At 43.3% G+C, this 14,873-nt stretch overlaps 2 protein-coding genes across 3 annotated transcripts; one reads left to right on the top strand and one right to left on the bottom strand.

The window, feature by feature from the left end:
- Positions 1-361: 361 nt before the first annotated feature.
- zic4 (zic family member 4) lies at positions 362-8,266 on the bottom strand. 2 transcript variants are annotated; one of them, XM_086065926.1, is made up of 3 exons: positions 7,480-8,266; positions 6,826-7,392; positions 362-2,287 (listed from the first exon to the last, which is right to left on the bottom strand). In XM_086065926.1, the coding sequence occupies exons 1-3, from the start codon at positions 7,934-7,936 to the stop codon at positions 1,839-1,841; spliced, it is 1,473 nt and encodes a 490-aa protein (XP_085922052.1). In that variant the 5' UTR covers positions 7,937-8,266; the 3' UTR covers positions 362-1,838. The 2 variants fall into 2 exon arrangements, with proteins under 2 accessions (XP_085922052.1, XP_085922051.1); XM_086065925.1 differs by having other exon boundaries at positions 6,826-8,266.
- Positions 8,267-11,343: 3,077 nt separating this feature from the next.
- zic1 (zic family member 1 (odd-paired homolog, Drosophila)) lies at positions 11,344-14,225 on the top strand. Its single transcript, XM_086065927.1, has 3 exons — positions 11,344-12,715; positions 12,831-12,994; positions 13,094-14,225. The coding sequence occupies exons 1-3, from the start codon at positions 11,722-11,724 to the stop codon at positions 13,319-13,321; spliced, it is 1,386 nt and encodes a 461-aa protein (XP_085922053.1). The 5' UTR covers positions 11,344-11,721; the 3' UTR covers positions 13,322-14,225.
- Positions 14,226-14,873: the final 648 nt, after the last annotated feature.

The raw sequence follows: 14,873 nt of genomic DNA, 5'->3' as shown, positions 1-14,873 counted from the left end.
AGAGCTCTGTTAAGCGTTACTTGACAAAACATCGACAACGCAATAAATAACAAAGACTTCACACCAAATCATAGCAATAATGGACGCAATACGAATTCTCAGTCTAAAAAAATACATAAATATACTAAAGACTCAAACTTACAAAGTTCAGCAAATAGAACATTTAAGGTAACACTCACATATTCCCGAGAGTAAAAAAAAAAAAAAGTATTCATGAAAATAAATGCACCAAAAATAAAACTTGCAAAATAAATAAATAAATAAGATACACAACGGGAAATAAAATTACAAACAAAAACTCCACTTGAAGATGACGCAAGTGTAATTCATAAAATAAAACAAGATACACTTTTTGTTTGGAAATAAATACATTTATGAAAAAATTACATTTGGAAAAATAAGACACTCAAAAAGGTCCCTTCTGAAAACAAAAACAAAAACCTTCACGATACAAGCAACCGCATGAAAAAATAACACTGTCTGCATGAAAAAAATAAAAATAAAACCACTGCTAAAGTTTTTCCCCCCGATGTTTTAAATAAGACATTCTGAAAAAAAAACACACACACACAAATCAGTGCGAGTCACAAAAGTGACAAAAACAAAGAAAAAAAAGTCAGACGGACAATAAAAATGGTCAAGATCACGTGAGTTAGAAAAAAAATGCATTCAAAGAACTTCACTTAAATGTGTCAACATTTCGTGAAATACTCACAAATGGCAAGGCAGTTCGGTACGCGACTTTTCAGTGCTGCTCCAAGATGGGATGGGGGGGGGGGTTGTTGGTTCGAGAGAGACTTGGTAGAAAAGCCACAAAAAAACGTGTTCCAACGTTTGCAATTTCACGCTCAGTATTTCAAAAGCAAAAAAGTTGGACGAGCCTCTGCACAAAAGCAGAAACGTCAACAAAAACGTACAAAACTACCAAACATGGACAACATTTACAAAACATTTACAAAATGTACAATTTGGCCTCGAGGAGTTTCGGAAACGTGCACTTTGGTTCTTTCATACAAAACCAGATTGAAAAATAAATTAAGAATGAAAAAAATATTTACAATTGCAATTTTTTTTCTTCAAAACGCATTGCACAAAAAGCATGCCTGAAAAGTCTACCTCGGGGTGGGCAAAGAGGGCACAGACACGTTTTTCGTTCTTTTTGTAGCAGTGTTTCGACCCCCCCCCCCCAAATGGGTTCATTGAAACGTATTTGTAAAATATTCAACGTTAATTCATTTGACATTCGAAAGCACTTAAACTGTAAACAATTAAATTAAATAAAGAATTATACATAGGCCTACATTGGTGAATAATTTAGTTATGAAAATGACTTGTGTAAATGAACACCTTTTTTTTTTACAGACAGATGGGCCATGTCCAAAAGTTTGTTTTAAGAAAAATATGAAATGTGTTATTTCATAGATAGATCTTATCGATTTTATTTCAGAAAATTACTTTAATGGTGGCCTGTCAAAAAAGTACAAACGTGTCAGAGCCTGATATATATATATATATATTTTTTTAAATGTAAACAAAAGTAAAATATTTAAGACTTCTTTTAATAAAATACTTGTTTAAAATGAACAAAATCGAATTGTATCCTTATCATTTGTATTATAAATTTTAGCATAACGATATTTCCCCCCTTTTTTTTTAAGAACCATCAATAAGCTGTCACATGTCAGTTTAAAAAAACAAAACAAAACCGTGACCCATGAGCCCAACCGTTTGCCCACCCCCGCACTACATGAATGTACCACAAAGTCCACAGATGATTTGAACACGACTCGCTCCATCAAAACAAATCTTGTTTTATTGTGCCAAAATGGCGGCGACTTCTAGAAGTTGTCCCTGTACGGAGGCTCGTCCTCCTCGGTGGCCGAGTCCGGCGTGGAGGGCCCACTGTGGGCCCCGCTGGCCCCGGAACTGTGGCACACGTACCACTCGCTCAGGTTGGCCGGGTGCGAGGACGCGGCGGCGGGGGGGGCGGGGGCCGAGGCGGGGGGTCCTCCCCCCGGCGGTGGCGGCTCGCGGCCCGGGTCCGAGGAAGGGGACACCAGAGACGGCGTGGACGACTCGTAGCCGGAGCTGGGCGGCGGCGGGGACTTGCAGTGCACCTTCATGTGTTTGCGCAGCGAGCTCGGGTGCGTGTAGGACTTGTCGCAGCCGCGCACTTTGCAGTTGTACGGCTTGTCGGACGTGTGCACGTGCGAGTGCTTCTTGCGGTCGCTGCTGTTGGCGAAGCGTCGGTCGCAGCCCGCGAACTCGCACTTGAACGGCTTCTCACCTGCAACACACGTGCACGAACAAACCACAGCAAAAGTGCAGTTAACAGCGGTCGATTTTTTTTTTTTTACCCGAAGCGTGACGTCACAATCCAGAGTGTGGAGTTTGCTTGCTAAAAATGTGTGTGTGTCTGATTCAGATTTTTTATTTTTTTTTTAAACCAAACGCCACCTCATAATAATTAATTAGCTATTATTAAAATACCGCAGCATAGTAAGCCCAAGTGTTCAGTCCTCAAATGTAAAGACACTGTATACATGATACACATTCTAGAAAAATGCTGCATGGGAAAAAAATCAATTATAACGATTACATGTAAATGTATTTAAAGTTAAATGCAACTGAAGTGTACCAAAAAAAAATACAAAATAAAAAAAACATCTAAGCAGATTGCACATTAAATGTAATGGTCTTTGTATGTACCACTAGAGGGCACACCACATTTAATGGCATTGAATTGAATCATTGGGGGGGTTAATGCAAAGCAACAAATGCTTGTAATCATTTTGTGGTTAAAAGTGCTAAACTTGGCAGTTCAAATTGGCCACCACGTTCTCTATAAAAAAAATTCAACTATAAAAATGAATAGCAGCATATTTAAATAAAATAGTTTAAAAAAAAAAACTAATTATTTCATGAAATACAGGAAAAAGAAACATATAGAACATGAAATAAAAACATTAGAATAAATTACTATACTTAGTTTGTGAAAAGAGATTAAAAAATGAGCAAAATACAAAAAATAAACAAATATACAAAATAAAACAATATTAAAATGTGAATGCGTTTTGATTTTCATAAATTTAAAAAATTGAAAGGTGGCCCACATCAAATGTTCTCAGGGACCCACATATAGCCCACTACCCACAGGTTGTCCACCTTCCCTCCATCAACTCCACCATTGGGACAAAAAAAGAGAACAAATAAATAAATGGGGTAAATAAAAGCAAAGTCAAGTGTCACGTGTCATTACACACTCACGTGCAGGGAGCAAACATGCTAACATACAAAAACAAGTACTGGACAGTAAAAAAAAACAACTAAAACTACAAAATACAATTAAAAAGCCTGATATTAAAATATATATATATATATATATATATATATATATATATATATATATATATATATATATATATATATATATATTTAGGGATATGTTTGTGGATAGCATATAAAATGTGCAGTTTGCAGTGTGTTAGCATAGAAAATAGAACAATAAACTAACAAACAAAAAAATCAGGGGAAAAAAAAGCTAAATACATTTTAAATAATTTCGACATTTTAACAGCTATTTAGAAGCTATACGCGCATCCTTGAACCACATTTTCGTGTGCGTGAGAGAGAAAGTTGAAGGACAGTTTGTTTTCATTATTATTATTTTTGTTTAAACATCGTGCAAGGTATGAAGCCCAGCTAACATTTACGTTTATTCTTAGATTTGGTTTTACACACACACACACACAGCACACAAACACACGCACACACACGAGGGCCAGTATGAATAAATTAGCTAGAAATCAACTCGTGCTCCTCCACGAAGGCTTTGTTGAGCACATGTAATTGGGCCTGTCTAATTACACTTGCGCTTTTTTTTGTGTGTTGAATATCAATTTGACCTTCAGCTGTTGGGTTGAGAGAGCCAATCAAGGATATTAGTGTAGTACAAGAAAGCGTGGAGGAGCAGGCAAGACCCCAGGGGCAGGCAACCCCCCCCCCCCATCACCAGCCCCCCCCCCCCCACGCCACCTCAATCATAACCACACTTTTGAGCTTTAAACATGATACACTAAAAATAAAGGAGCATGAGGCCCCTCGGGAGTCAAAATTATTTAACAGATTTGTACTTAGGTCATGTGAGCACATGATATGAATAATGCATGAGGTGTGTGCGTGTGTAGCCAGTCTGACTCAACATTTTGAGGCCACAACAAAAGAAAGAAACACTTATTTATTTTTTTTTAGACAGGCAATATTTGCTGCTGCCTATGCTTGTAATATCGTATAAACAGCAGGTGAAGATTTTTCCCATTTCAGCCATTTGAATTGTTTCAAGTCCTGAAGGCCACTTTATGAAAACAACAATTGTTACTCGGAATGTCTTTATGAATTTTAATTGTGTACGGCTTTTCAAACAATTGCTTTTGCTTGAGGGTCCGGATCAAATGCAACACGGGGCCCCTTACGTGGCTCACATGCCACAGGTTGCATAACTTTGATAAAAGGCATGCATGTTGCTGTTATTTATTTGTTTGTTTGTTTATTAAGTCAGGCGATATTTGAAGTCGCCAATGATTGTGATGCAGTATAAACAAAAAGGGGTGGTGGAGGACCTTTTAAAATGATATCCTTTATTAAACCCCAGAGTAAAAATGTGGGTATTACAGCAGTTAGAAAAAAAACAAAAAAACACAATAAATGAAAAAAACATGCATTAACGATTGTTATTAAATAAATTCATATTCCTTTCAGGAGTGTTTGAGCTTTATAAACAATTAAAAATATTTTTTGCATGCACCTATCAACAGTCACTTGACTTTTAATTAGTGCTGTCAAAGTGAAAGCGTTAATTGATTAATTAATCACAAAAAATGATCGCATTAATTATGGATTAACGCAGATTAATCGCACAATTAATTTTGACCATAGATTAGCCTTTAGCGTGACAGCGGACGGCTACGTTTAAGGTTAGCAAATGTGTTTGAGCAATAAACATCATTTCATGCATTAAAGTAAAGCATTTGATGAATGTTTGCGTATTACATTTAGAATATTCGTTCATGTCAAAATATCGGGGTCATTTTTTTAATTAACCGATTAGAAAAAGAGGAGTGTGTGTGCAGTGGATCAAAAAATGTTGAAGACGTCCTCATAACATTAAATGTCAAAGGAATTAACACATAACCGGTGCTCTTCAATTTTGGCGGGAACATTTTTTTGATAAAAAAAGCCTTTTTTTAAATTAAGCGATTAATCGTGATTAATCAAAATTCTAAAATGTGATTAATCTGATTTAAAAAAATTCTTGTTTGACAGCTCTACTTTTTTTTTTAAGTCTCATTGTTGACAAGCTATGTTTAGCATGTTTCAGTTTCAAAGTTTTTCTTGTCCATTAAGGTCGTTTGAGTTTTATAAAGTCCTCCGAGGATCAAGTTTATGACAAATTGGGGACTTTGTGAAGGACGAGACTTTTTTTTTTTTTAATAAGGCAGGCAATATTTTGCAGCTGCTACATGTGCCTGATGTAAAAGGGCTGGTTGGAGAAGTTTCTTTCACCATTAGAAGTCTTTTTGAGTTTGACAGAGTCCCTTGAGGATCAATGTTATGATATAACAACACAAATTCATAATAATACGAGTTTAAAAAAAATACAGTAATCATGTTTAAATTATTGAATATTACGGTGGGTCAAATTTTTGTTTTAACAACAATTGACATTTTTGTTTGCTGTGACCCTTTATGGCCCACGTGCCACATGTTGCACACCATTGGTATGAGCCAAGTTATGGCATAACTTTTTTTGCGGTAATATTTGCAGCTGCATTATATTATAAATAGCAGAGGTGGCGGAAGACCTTTTTCCCACCCAAGACATATCCTCTCATCAGTGGACACATTTGGCGAAAAATATGACGCCTCAAAAATGTATCGTGACATTTTGGGATAAATGTTTAGTTATAATAATAGTTGCTATTTGCATCCACCTGCTTTGTAAAAAGTATTTTACAGTCGGTTTGTAATTTTACTGAATTGGTCCAGGAATTATTGACTCTAAATGCTATTAAATATATAAATTCCACTCAATGGCAGAAGGTCCGATAAGATCCATTTTTTGTGATGTTTTGATGTGGTTGTGTGTTCAGATTTTTTTTTTTTTTAGGTCAAATATGTGCTTTGGCTCGATAAAAAAAAATTGGGTTCCATTTTCAGACTTTGAATAATAACGGGAAAAATGCACAAGGGTGGGGGCATGTAATGCCCAAGTGCCACAGGTTGGACACCCATGCAAGTTAACTCATGGAGTGGATGAGCCATGTTCTCTCTCTCTCTCTCTTTTTTTTTTTTTTTTAAAAGTCAATGATAGGTAATATTTGCAACGGTTTCTTTTTTTGTAATCTGGAGCACCTTTTTTTTTTTTAATCATCAAATGTGCGAATAATTTACGGGTTAAACGTTCAGACTATTCATAAATAAATAAAAAGGTTTCGTCCGTACTGGGGGCGAAGGTGGGGATGTTATATAGCCCGCACACCAGAGGTTGCACACCAGTGACATTCCGACATGTTCAGGAGTCATTGCAATAAAAACCGGCAACAAGTAATGACAACGGAAAACTTAAAGTGGGGGGAGGGGGGGTGTCACAAATAACACGTGCACGTCTCTTTTGAGCTGTGGTGTAAACAAGAGGTCCAAACGCATGAGTGACCTGCCACAATCTCACCCCCCGCCCCCCCCCCCCCCCCCCCCCCATTGCAGTCCCCCAAACCACAACACCCAAAAGTGATTTCATGCCATAAAAAAAGGTTTAGACAAACTAACCTGTGTGCGTCCGTTTGTGAATTTTGAGGTTTTCCGATCGCGCGAAGACTTTCCCGCAGCCGGGGAAGGGGCACGGGAAGGGCTTCTCACCCGTGTGCACGCGGATGTGATTGACCAGCTTGTACTTGGCCTTGAAGGGCTTGCCCTCGCGCGGACACTCTTGCCAGAAGCAGATGTGGTTGGCCTGCTCGGGCCCGCCGACGTGCTCCACGGTGACGTGCGTGACCAGCTCGTGCATGGTGCCGTAGGTCCGAGCGCATCGCTTCTCTCCCGGCTCCAGCCACTTGCAGATCAGCTCCTGCTTGATGGGCTGCCGCATGTAGCGGAAGAAGGCGCCGCTCCCGTGCACGGGCGGCGGGTGCTGGTGGTGATGCGCGCCATGCAGGTTGAGGTTGAACCCCCCGTAGAAGGCGTCGGCGCGGGTTCCCGCCGCCAAGTGCTCCGAGCGCACGTACACGTCCCCGGGTAGTCCCAAGCGCAGCTGGCCGCCCGGCGGCTGCTCTTGGTGCAGCCCGGAGAAGAGCGCGTGGTTGCCGGCGTCGTGGCCGTAGTGCGCCGGGTAGCTACCTGTTGTCGAGACAAACATTCCGTGGTGAGAAGCGGTGGCGGCGGCGGCAGCGGTCAGACCCGGTATGGCTCGGAGGAAGTCCCTACCTGCGGTCAGAGCCTGCGCCGGGTGCGTCATACCCGAGTAGGGCACCGGCGTCGCCCCGAAAGCTGCCGTTTGACTGGAGACCACTTGACTGTGGCCTGCCATGTGATGATTGTGCTGAGGCTGCTGCTGCTGCTGGTGGTGGTGATAATGATGGGCTGGGCTGATTTTGAGGGCCGCCGAGTGCCCCATGTGTTCTGGCCCGAATGGACTCGGCCCCAGGCGGGGTTCCGCAGTCATCTCCCCGGGGTGCGCGTGAGCCATTGAGTGCGGATGGCTGCCGAACCCCGGGAAGCCTGTCACGCTCGGAGGGGCAGGGTGGCGGTGGCGGTGATGATGATGATGATGAGGATGGTGGAGGTGGTGGTGAGCCCCCGCCAAGTCAACTAATCTCAACGCCGCGTTCCGTTTGGAGAAGGCAGGGTCCATCGCGGGGATTCTCAGCGCATCGGCGCTCATTACTCCCCCAATGTTTCTCTTTTTTTTTTGCACTTGACAGCGGGCAAAACAATAATGATGACAAATGTGTTTTAATCGCGATTCAAAAAAAAAATAATACAAAAAGAAAAAACAACAACTTTGTAAAGTTGTGTGTGGCGGAGGGGCTACATTGGCTGGGCAGCAGGACGCATTTGATGGAGAATAGCGGCTCGCGGTGGGCGCTCGCAGCCCGCCGAGCCCAACAATCGGCCCGCGCTCTAATTGGTCAGAGGCGGCTGATTGACGTCACCGGTGACACTTTTCCAACCAGACGAAAAATGGTGACAAGCGAGTGAGAGGGGTGCGCATGCGCGCTGCCGGCAGGCAACACTGGAAGGGTTGGGTGGGTTCGGGGGTGGGGGGGGGGGGGGGGCGTATGTATGCAAAGCGTTATTGTATCATTAAAAAAAAAAGTGGGAGGGGGGGTTAATCCGGATAAATGGCACATTCGCTTTTGTGCTGCAACACAAAAAACTCTGAGGTCCGCACAACTTTATTTCACGGGATTAAAAAATAAATCCTGGGTCAAATTCTGCATGTCGTGTGATATCTTCATAAAAAAAAATGCCAATGGAATAGTCGCCTTTAAAAGGAGGATGGTCCAAAAGCACAAAAGACAGAATAAATCCACCTATTTTTTTGGGTTCCGCTCGTTTGGATCCGCACGCGCAGCTTTCAATATCTTCACCCTCTTCATCGTCGTCGTCGTCGTCGTCGTCCAAAAATGAAATCAAGTCAAGCAAACATGTCAGGGCGAGGACCTGTTGTCACGATCCGGACTCATTCGGTTTGTCGGCGTCGGAGCCGAAGCGACGGCAAGGCAGCAGCAGATGGTTGCCAGAAGAGGTGGCGCCTGCTTGTGTTGCTGTGCAGGCTGCTTCTGCACGCATGCATGCATGCATGGGGAGGTAGGGGGGGTTGGCGGCGGTGGGGGGGGATAAAAGTTCAAAAAGAGAAACCAAGTGAGCCGATGGAAAAAGCTGAGCTTGTTCGTCGCGTTGTGCGTTGCAACGGGACGCAACGAGGCAATTTTGAGCGCATAAGAACGGAGCAAAGGGTAAAAAGTTCCTTTTTCTTGACGGAGATTTGCACGAGCCTGGAAACATGCATTCATTGTGCTCTTATAGGGCGTAAAAAAAAAAATCTGACGTATTAGGTAGAGTAAAATGCATGGTGAAATGACCCCTATAGGATGTATACTGAATGCGCACCACAAATAGCCCCTCCACACGAGTTTACAATTTCACATATGCACAAGCTCCAAACAGCTTGATAAACAATTTTGCGAGCCATCCCCGCTATAAATATTGACTCACTTTTTTTTTTAAGTGCGAGCGAAATGCTGTCAACCAACAGTTTGACATGTTCATTATTTTCTCTCCAAAGCAAATAAGAGAAAACTGCAGGAAAAGGAAACGTTTTTTTATTTTTTATTTTAAGGAGATATATAATATTAGCAAAGCAATGTGGAGTTTATTTGTGCGGATGTTCATTATTTTTCCATTTCAAAACCAACTTGGGGATGAGATGTAAAAAAATAAAAAATAAAAAAAAATAGTTTACTCATTAAACCCAAAATGTTACGCAACTTTTTTCATATAGTCTACATCAAATAAGATCGGATGCATTTGGACTACAACAACTTGTTAATAAAATAGACTAGGTTCTATATAAATTGAAAATAAATGTGTGTATAACAGTAAGAGGAGAAAGTGTGTGTGTTTGGAGCGGATTCTTTTTTTTTTGAATGGCTCGCATGGCAAAAAAAAAAAAAAAAAAGTCTGCATGTGGATTTTTGAACTCCGGGGCAGCCGCAGGTTCCTGCCGCAAATCCCACTTGATAAATTCGACAACCCACAAGGTTTTCACACACACACTTTACAATTTATAGGCCAACGGAGCCGGCCTATGGCAAGGAGTCCAGGTGGAAGGCGGGATGCTTCAAAATGGACCAAGCCGTCTGGCTTTATTTCCCCTGAACTTTGGCCATAAGGTTTGGGGGGAAATAAATGTCTCGCACACCTTTTGGGAATGTGGAGCATATTTGGAAGATACCATTTTTGGTCATAAAAGATGTGCTTTAAGAAAGAACGAAGTTTACACGTTCACACCTTTTAGGAAGACTTGTTGATCATGAAGACATGATTTCTCCCATAAAACTGTGGAAAGTTGGAGAAAGGATGTGGCGCGCACCTTTTGGGAACAGTTAGCCATGAGGAGTTACCATTTTTTTTGTAACAAGGGGGTTATTTCTTCTTCTAATAGCTTAGGGGAAGATGTGGTACGTACCTTTTGGGAATGTAGCCCACATGGAAGGAACCGCATTTTTGGTTCTCACAAATATGCGATAAATTTAGGGAAAAACGTTGTGGGGGATGAGGGGGGTGTTTGTCTAGGAAAAGACATGAAAAGTTTGGAAAAATCTTGGGAATGTGGAGCTCATTCCAAAGATTTTTATTTTTTTTTACAACAGGGTTAATTTCTCACAATAAATGATAAGTTTAGAAAAACAGATTTCAAGTAAAAAAAAAAATGGTTGTCTATGAAAGGAAATGAAAAGGTTAGACAAAATGTTTTGCAAATGTGCAGCTGCTCAATGCAAAATAACCATTTTTGGTTACAAGGGGGCTAATTTCCCACCAATTTTTTTTTTTTTTTATATATTTAGGACAACACATGTTAAGAGAAAAAAATGGAGGAAGAAAAGACATGAAAAGTTTGGGGAAAATACGTTAGGAATGTGTAGCTGCACATGCAAAGGAACCATTATTGGTTACAAGGGGACACATTTCTAAAAATAAAAAAAATAAAAAAGTGCTAAGTTTAGGAAAGCAGATGTGAAGTTAAGAAAAAAAATTGTGTTATGGAGTCTATTAAAAGACATCAAAAGTTCATAAAAATGTGTAGCCCATTGTAAGGAACCATTTTTGGTTATCAGAGGGCTAATTATTTTATTTTTTTACCTAAGTAAAAAAATAAAAAATACTTTTTTTGGTTTCTGAAATCTGACTTCAATGCTATTCAGCTAACATTATAAAAGCACTTTTTTTTTCTCCAAAAAGTATAAATATTGGTGCGGTGTTTTCAGCTTTGCTTGTATTTTATTCATGCGTTTATAGTAATGCCAATTTTTTCCCTCCAAATCTTGCAGTCAAACCGGCAAAAAAAGAAAAGAAAAGGAAAACAAATCCTGCACGGATTGATGATGCAAAGAGGCCAATCGTCTTGCAACGTGGATTGTTATTTGGTGAGTGGATGTTATTGAGGAGAGGTGGGGGGGCTTGTTGGCGCCGACCAATTGTCGAGCGGCCGAGACGCTCACGTGACTGCACCCCCCCCACGCTCCCTCCCCTCCCCATTCATCAGGGCTGGACCGTGTTGTCTTTGCAATTCATTTATCTGCAGGAATGATTGCGACTATCAGTCTGCAGCTCAGCGGCCGAGCGAGGAGGTGAAAGTCGCGCCGCGGGGACGTCAAGCGTCCGAACAACAAAACGCGAGAGACAATAGCGCGTGCAGTGCTTTTTTTTTTTTCCTCCTCCTTTCCCTTCCTCATCTTCTTTCGGGGGTTGCGCGTGGGCGTAAGATGCGCGCGAGAGGGGCGCCCTAGAAAGTAAACAAGACTCGGGCGGATTTCGGGGGAGTTTGGGAAGCAAGATCGAGAAAGTGAAGGAGGGGGGGGCGGGAGGGACGAATATCTGCGCGTGCTTTTTTCACCCGTGTCCTCAGTCGCGTCGGCGCGCGTACAGACCGAGTGGGCGAAGATGCTCCTGGACGCCGGACCCCAGTACCCCGCCATCGGAGTGACCACTTTCGGCTCCACGCGGCACCACTCGACGGGTGAGGTGACGGAGCGGGAGGTGGCGCTGGGCATCAACCCGTTCGCGGACGGCATGGGCGCCTTCAAGATCAACCACGGCTCGCACGAGCAGACGGCCTTCTCGGCGCAGGCGCCCGCCGGCTACGCGGCGGCGGCCGCCCTGGGCCACCACCACCATCACCACCACCACCACCCGGGCCACGTCGGCTCCTACTCCACGGCGGCCTTTAACTCCACGCGGGACTTTCTGTTCAGGAACCGCGGCTTCGGGGAGGCGGCGGCGGGCGCGCAGCACAGCCTCTTCGCCTCGGCGGCGGCGGCGGCGGGCGGCTTCGCCGCGGGGCCCCACGGACACTCTGAGGCGGCGGGCCACCTGCTCTTCCCCGGGCTCCACGAGCAGGCGGCGGGCCACGCGTCCTCCAACGTGGTCAACGGCCAGATGCGCCTGGGCTTCGGCGGCGACGTGTACGGCCGCGCGGCCGCCGAGCAGTACGGCCACGTCACCAGCCCGCGGTCCGACTACGCGTCCACGCAGCTGCACGGCTACGGCCCCATGAACATGAACATGGCCGCGCACCACGGCGCCGGCGCCTTCTTCCGCTACATGCGCCAGCCCATCAAGCAGGAGCTGATCTGCAAGTGGATCGAACCCGAGCAGCTGGCCAGCCCCAAAAAGTCGTGCAACAAGACGTTCAGCACCATGCACGAGCTGGTCACGCACCTGACCGTGGAGCACGTGGGGGGGCCCGAGCAGACCAACCACATCTGCTTCTGGGAGGAGTGCTCCCGGGAGGGCAAGCCCTTCAAGGCCAAGTACAAGCTGGTCAATCACATCCGCGTGCACACGGGCGAGAAGCCCTTCCCGTGCCCCTTCCCCGGCTGCGGCAAAGTCTTCGCGCGCTCGGAAAACCTCAAAATTCACAAACGGACGCACACGGGTAAGACTTCAACCCCCCCCCCAAAAAAATCATTGTCAGGTTGCGAAATTCATTGCAAATGGCGTGAGTGTCATTTGCGCAATATTGACCCGTTTGTTTTGCGATCACAATTCAGGTGAGAAGCCGTTCAAGTGCGAGTTCGAAGGCTGCGACCGGCGCTTCGCCAACAGCAGCGACCGCAAGAAACACATGCACGTGCACACGTCCGACAAGCCCTACTTGTGCAAAATGTGCGACAAGTCCTACACGCACCCCAGCTCGCTGCGCAAACACATGAAGGTAAAAAATAAAGGAAAAAAAAGCATTTGACATTCTTGCTTTTTTTTTTTTTTTAACATGCATTTGTATTTATTTGTTCTTTCTTGTTTTGCTTCGCAGGTCCACGAGGCGAGCAACCCGGCCTCGCAGCCGTCCCCCGCGGCCAGCTCGGGCTACGAGTCGTCCACGCCGCCCACCATCGTGTCCCCGTCGGCGGAGAACCAGATCAGCGGCAGCTCTATATCGCCGACGGCCCCCGGGACGGTGCAGCACCACATCAGCTCCACGACGGCGGCCGGCAGCCACAGCGGCGCGCTCACGTCCAATTTCAATGAATGGTACGTGTAAAACAAACAAAACAAAAATATTTCTGAGGAAAATGGGGAGGGTTAAAAAAAAAAATGGAAAAAGCGTTTTTTCTTTTTTCTGGACTGCAAAGACTTCTTTTTTTTGGAGCGTGGACTGAAAGAATGCATGGACCAAAAAAGAGAAAAGAAGGAGCCAACTTTTCTTTATTTTTACCGAAGGACTGCTCCAAAAGTTGCAAAAGGGGTCGGGGTGGGGATGTTTTTTGTATATATCACAACCAAGATGGAAAAGAAAAAAACATGTAATATTTTATTTTGTAAATATCACAAGGGAGGGGGGCAGGGGGGATTGTGAAGAAAAAAAATGTGCTCCCTTGCTATATGGACAATAGACGCCACTGAAAAAGAATGTTCTAGTCGTGTACCAAATGTGAATGATCCCCAGTATTACAAGGTTGAGCTTATAGTATTAAATGTGCTTCTTTTTATTTTTATTTTGTATTTTTTTTTTTGCCATCCTGTATAGCCCACAGTGCAGCATTCTCGTCCCAAAAGGTCCAGTTGGAGTAGCACACTTTTAATCCTTGTTGTTATTTAAATGTCATGTCGACGAAATCGTCTCTAATAGTGAAAAAAAAAAGCCTGAACAATTCCGTGTCAACATGTTTATTATGTATACGTGATAAATATACACTAAAAGTTACCTGTGTTGTCTGAAAGGAAGTATTATTATTATTATTATTATTATTATTATTATTATTGTATAACTAGCTCAATTTTCCATATTTATCCGCATGTTTTTAGAAGTGGTCGGTATTTATGGAGAAATGCGCTCGTATGTCAAATTTAGTTTGGATTCAACAGCAAAAAAAATTGTTTGGATACATTTTCGTACTATATTCAACGATTAAAAAAATGCAAATGCTACAAAAAAAATGCGTTGGGCTTGATTGAAGGCAGCGACTCATTGCAAACACAAACTCCAAAAGTTCAATTTGATCAACTTGTTTTCTAGCAACGTTTTTATTTATTTTTTTAAATAGCAAAAACGAATTAATCGAAAATAAATATAATTTTTCAAAGACCACGTGACCCAAATTGAAGGTGGAATCGCTTGATTGACTTGAGGGAAACAGCTTGTGCTTGCAACTTTAGTGACAGTCAATAACAAGAACACACACACACACACACTCACACACACACACACACACACACACACACACACACACACACACACACCCTTCCTCCCCTTCTTTCTGTTTATCCAAATTAACATCCAACACTTTTGCCCCGCAGTAATGTGCAAATTAAATCGATTAATCACGCCGGTTGTTCCTCTTGTGTATACCCCCCCAAATAAGTTGGCCTTACTTAATTGTTGGGGAATCTCATTTTGCAATCTAATTTATTTCCGTTTGTGGGATCGCGTGGATTTATAGAGGAGGAGGCAGTGGAAGGGGATGGGGGGGGGGGGTGCAGCAGTGCATGAAAAGCATGAAAAGTGAAGCCCCCCCCCCACCCCCCACACCTCAAGACCCCCTCTTTTTTTTTTCATTGTTTGTCTGCAGCTTGCTTGAGCGGCCCATTAGGCA

This window comes from Leptonotus elevatus, chromosome 21, assembly GCF_054856555.1.
Source record: "Leptonotus elevatus isolate MCC_2025b chromosome 21, RoL_Lele_1.0, whole genome shotgun sequence".
Classification (NCBI taxonomy): Eukaryota; Metazoa; Chordata; class Actinopteri; order Syngnathiformes; family Syngnathidae; genus Leptonotus; species Leptonotus elevatus.
This window is presented reverse-complemented; position numbering and strand designations above follow the sequence as displayed.

Bases quoted from the DNA above. Each gene is read 5' to 3' on its own strand.
- zic1 (XM_086065927.1), top strand. From the start codon at position 11,722: ATGCTCCTGGACGCCGGACCCCAGTACCCCGCCATCGGAGTGACCACT. The intron at 12,716-12,830 runs GTAAGACTTCAA...ATCACAATTCAG, and splicing joins TCACAAACGGACGCACACGG to GTGAGAAGCCGTTCAAGTGC. The intron at 12,995-13,093 runs GTAAAAAATAAA...TTTGCTTCGCAG, and splicing joins CGCTGCGCAAACACATGAAG to GTCCACGAGGCGAGCAACCC.
- zic4 (XM_086065925.1), bottom strand. From the start codon at position 7,936: ATGAGCGCCGATGCGCTGAGAATCCCCGCGATGGACCCTGCCTTCTCC. The intron at 2,288-6,825 runs GTTAGTTTGTCT...CGTGTGTTGCAG, and splicing joins TCACAAACGGACGCACACAG to GTGAGAAGCCGTTCAAGTGC.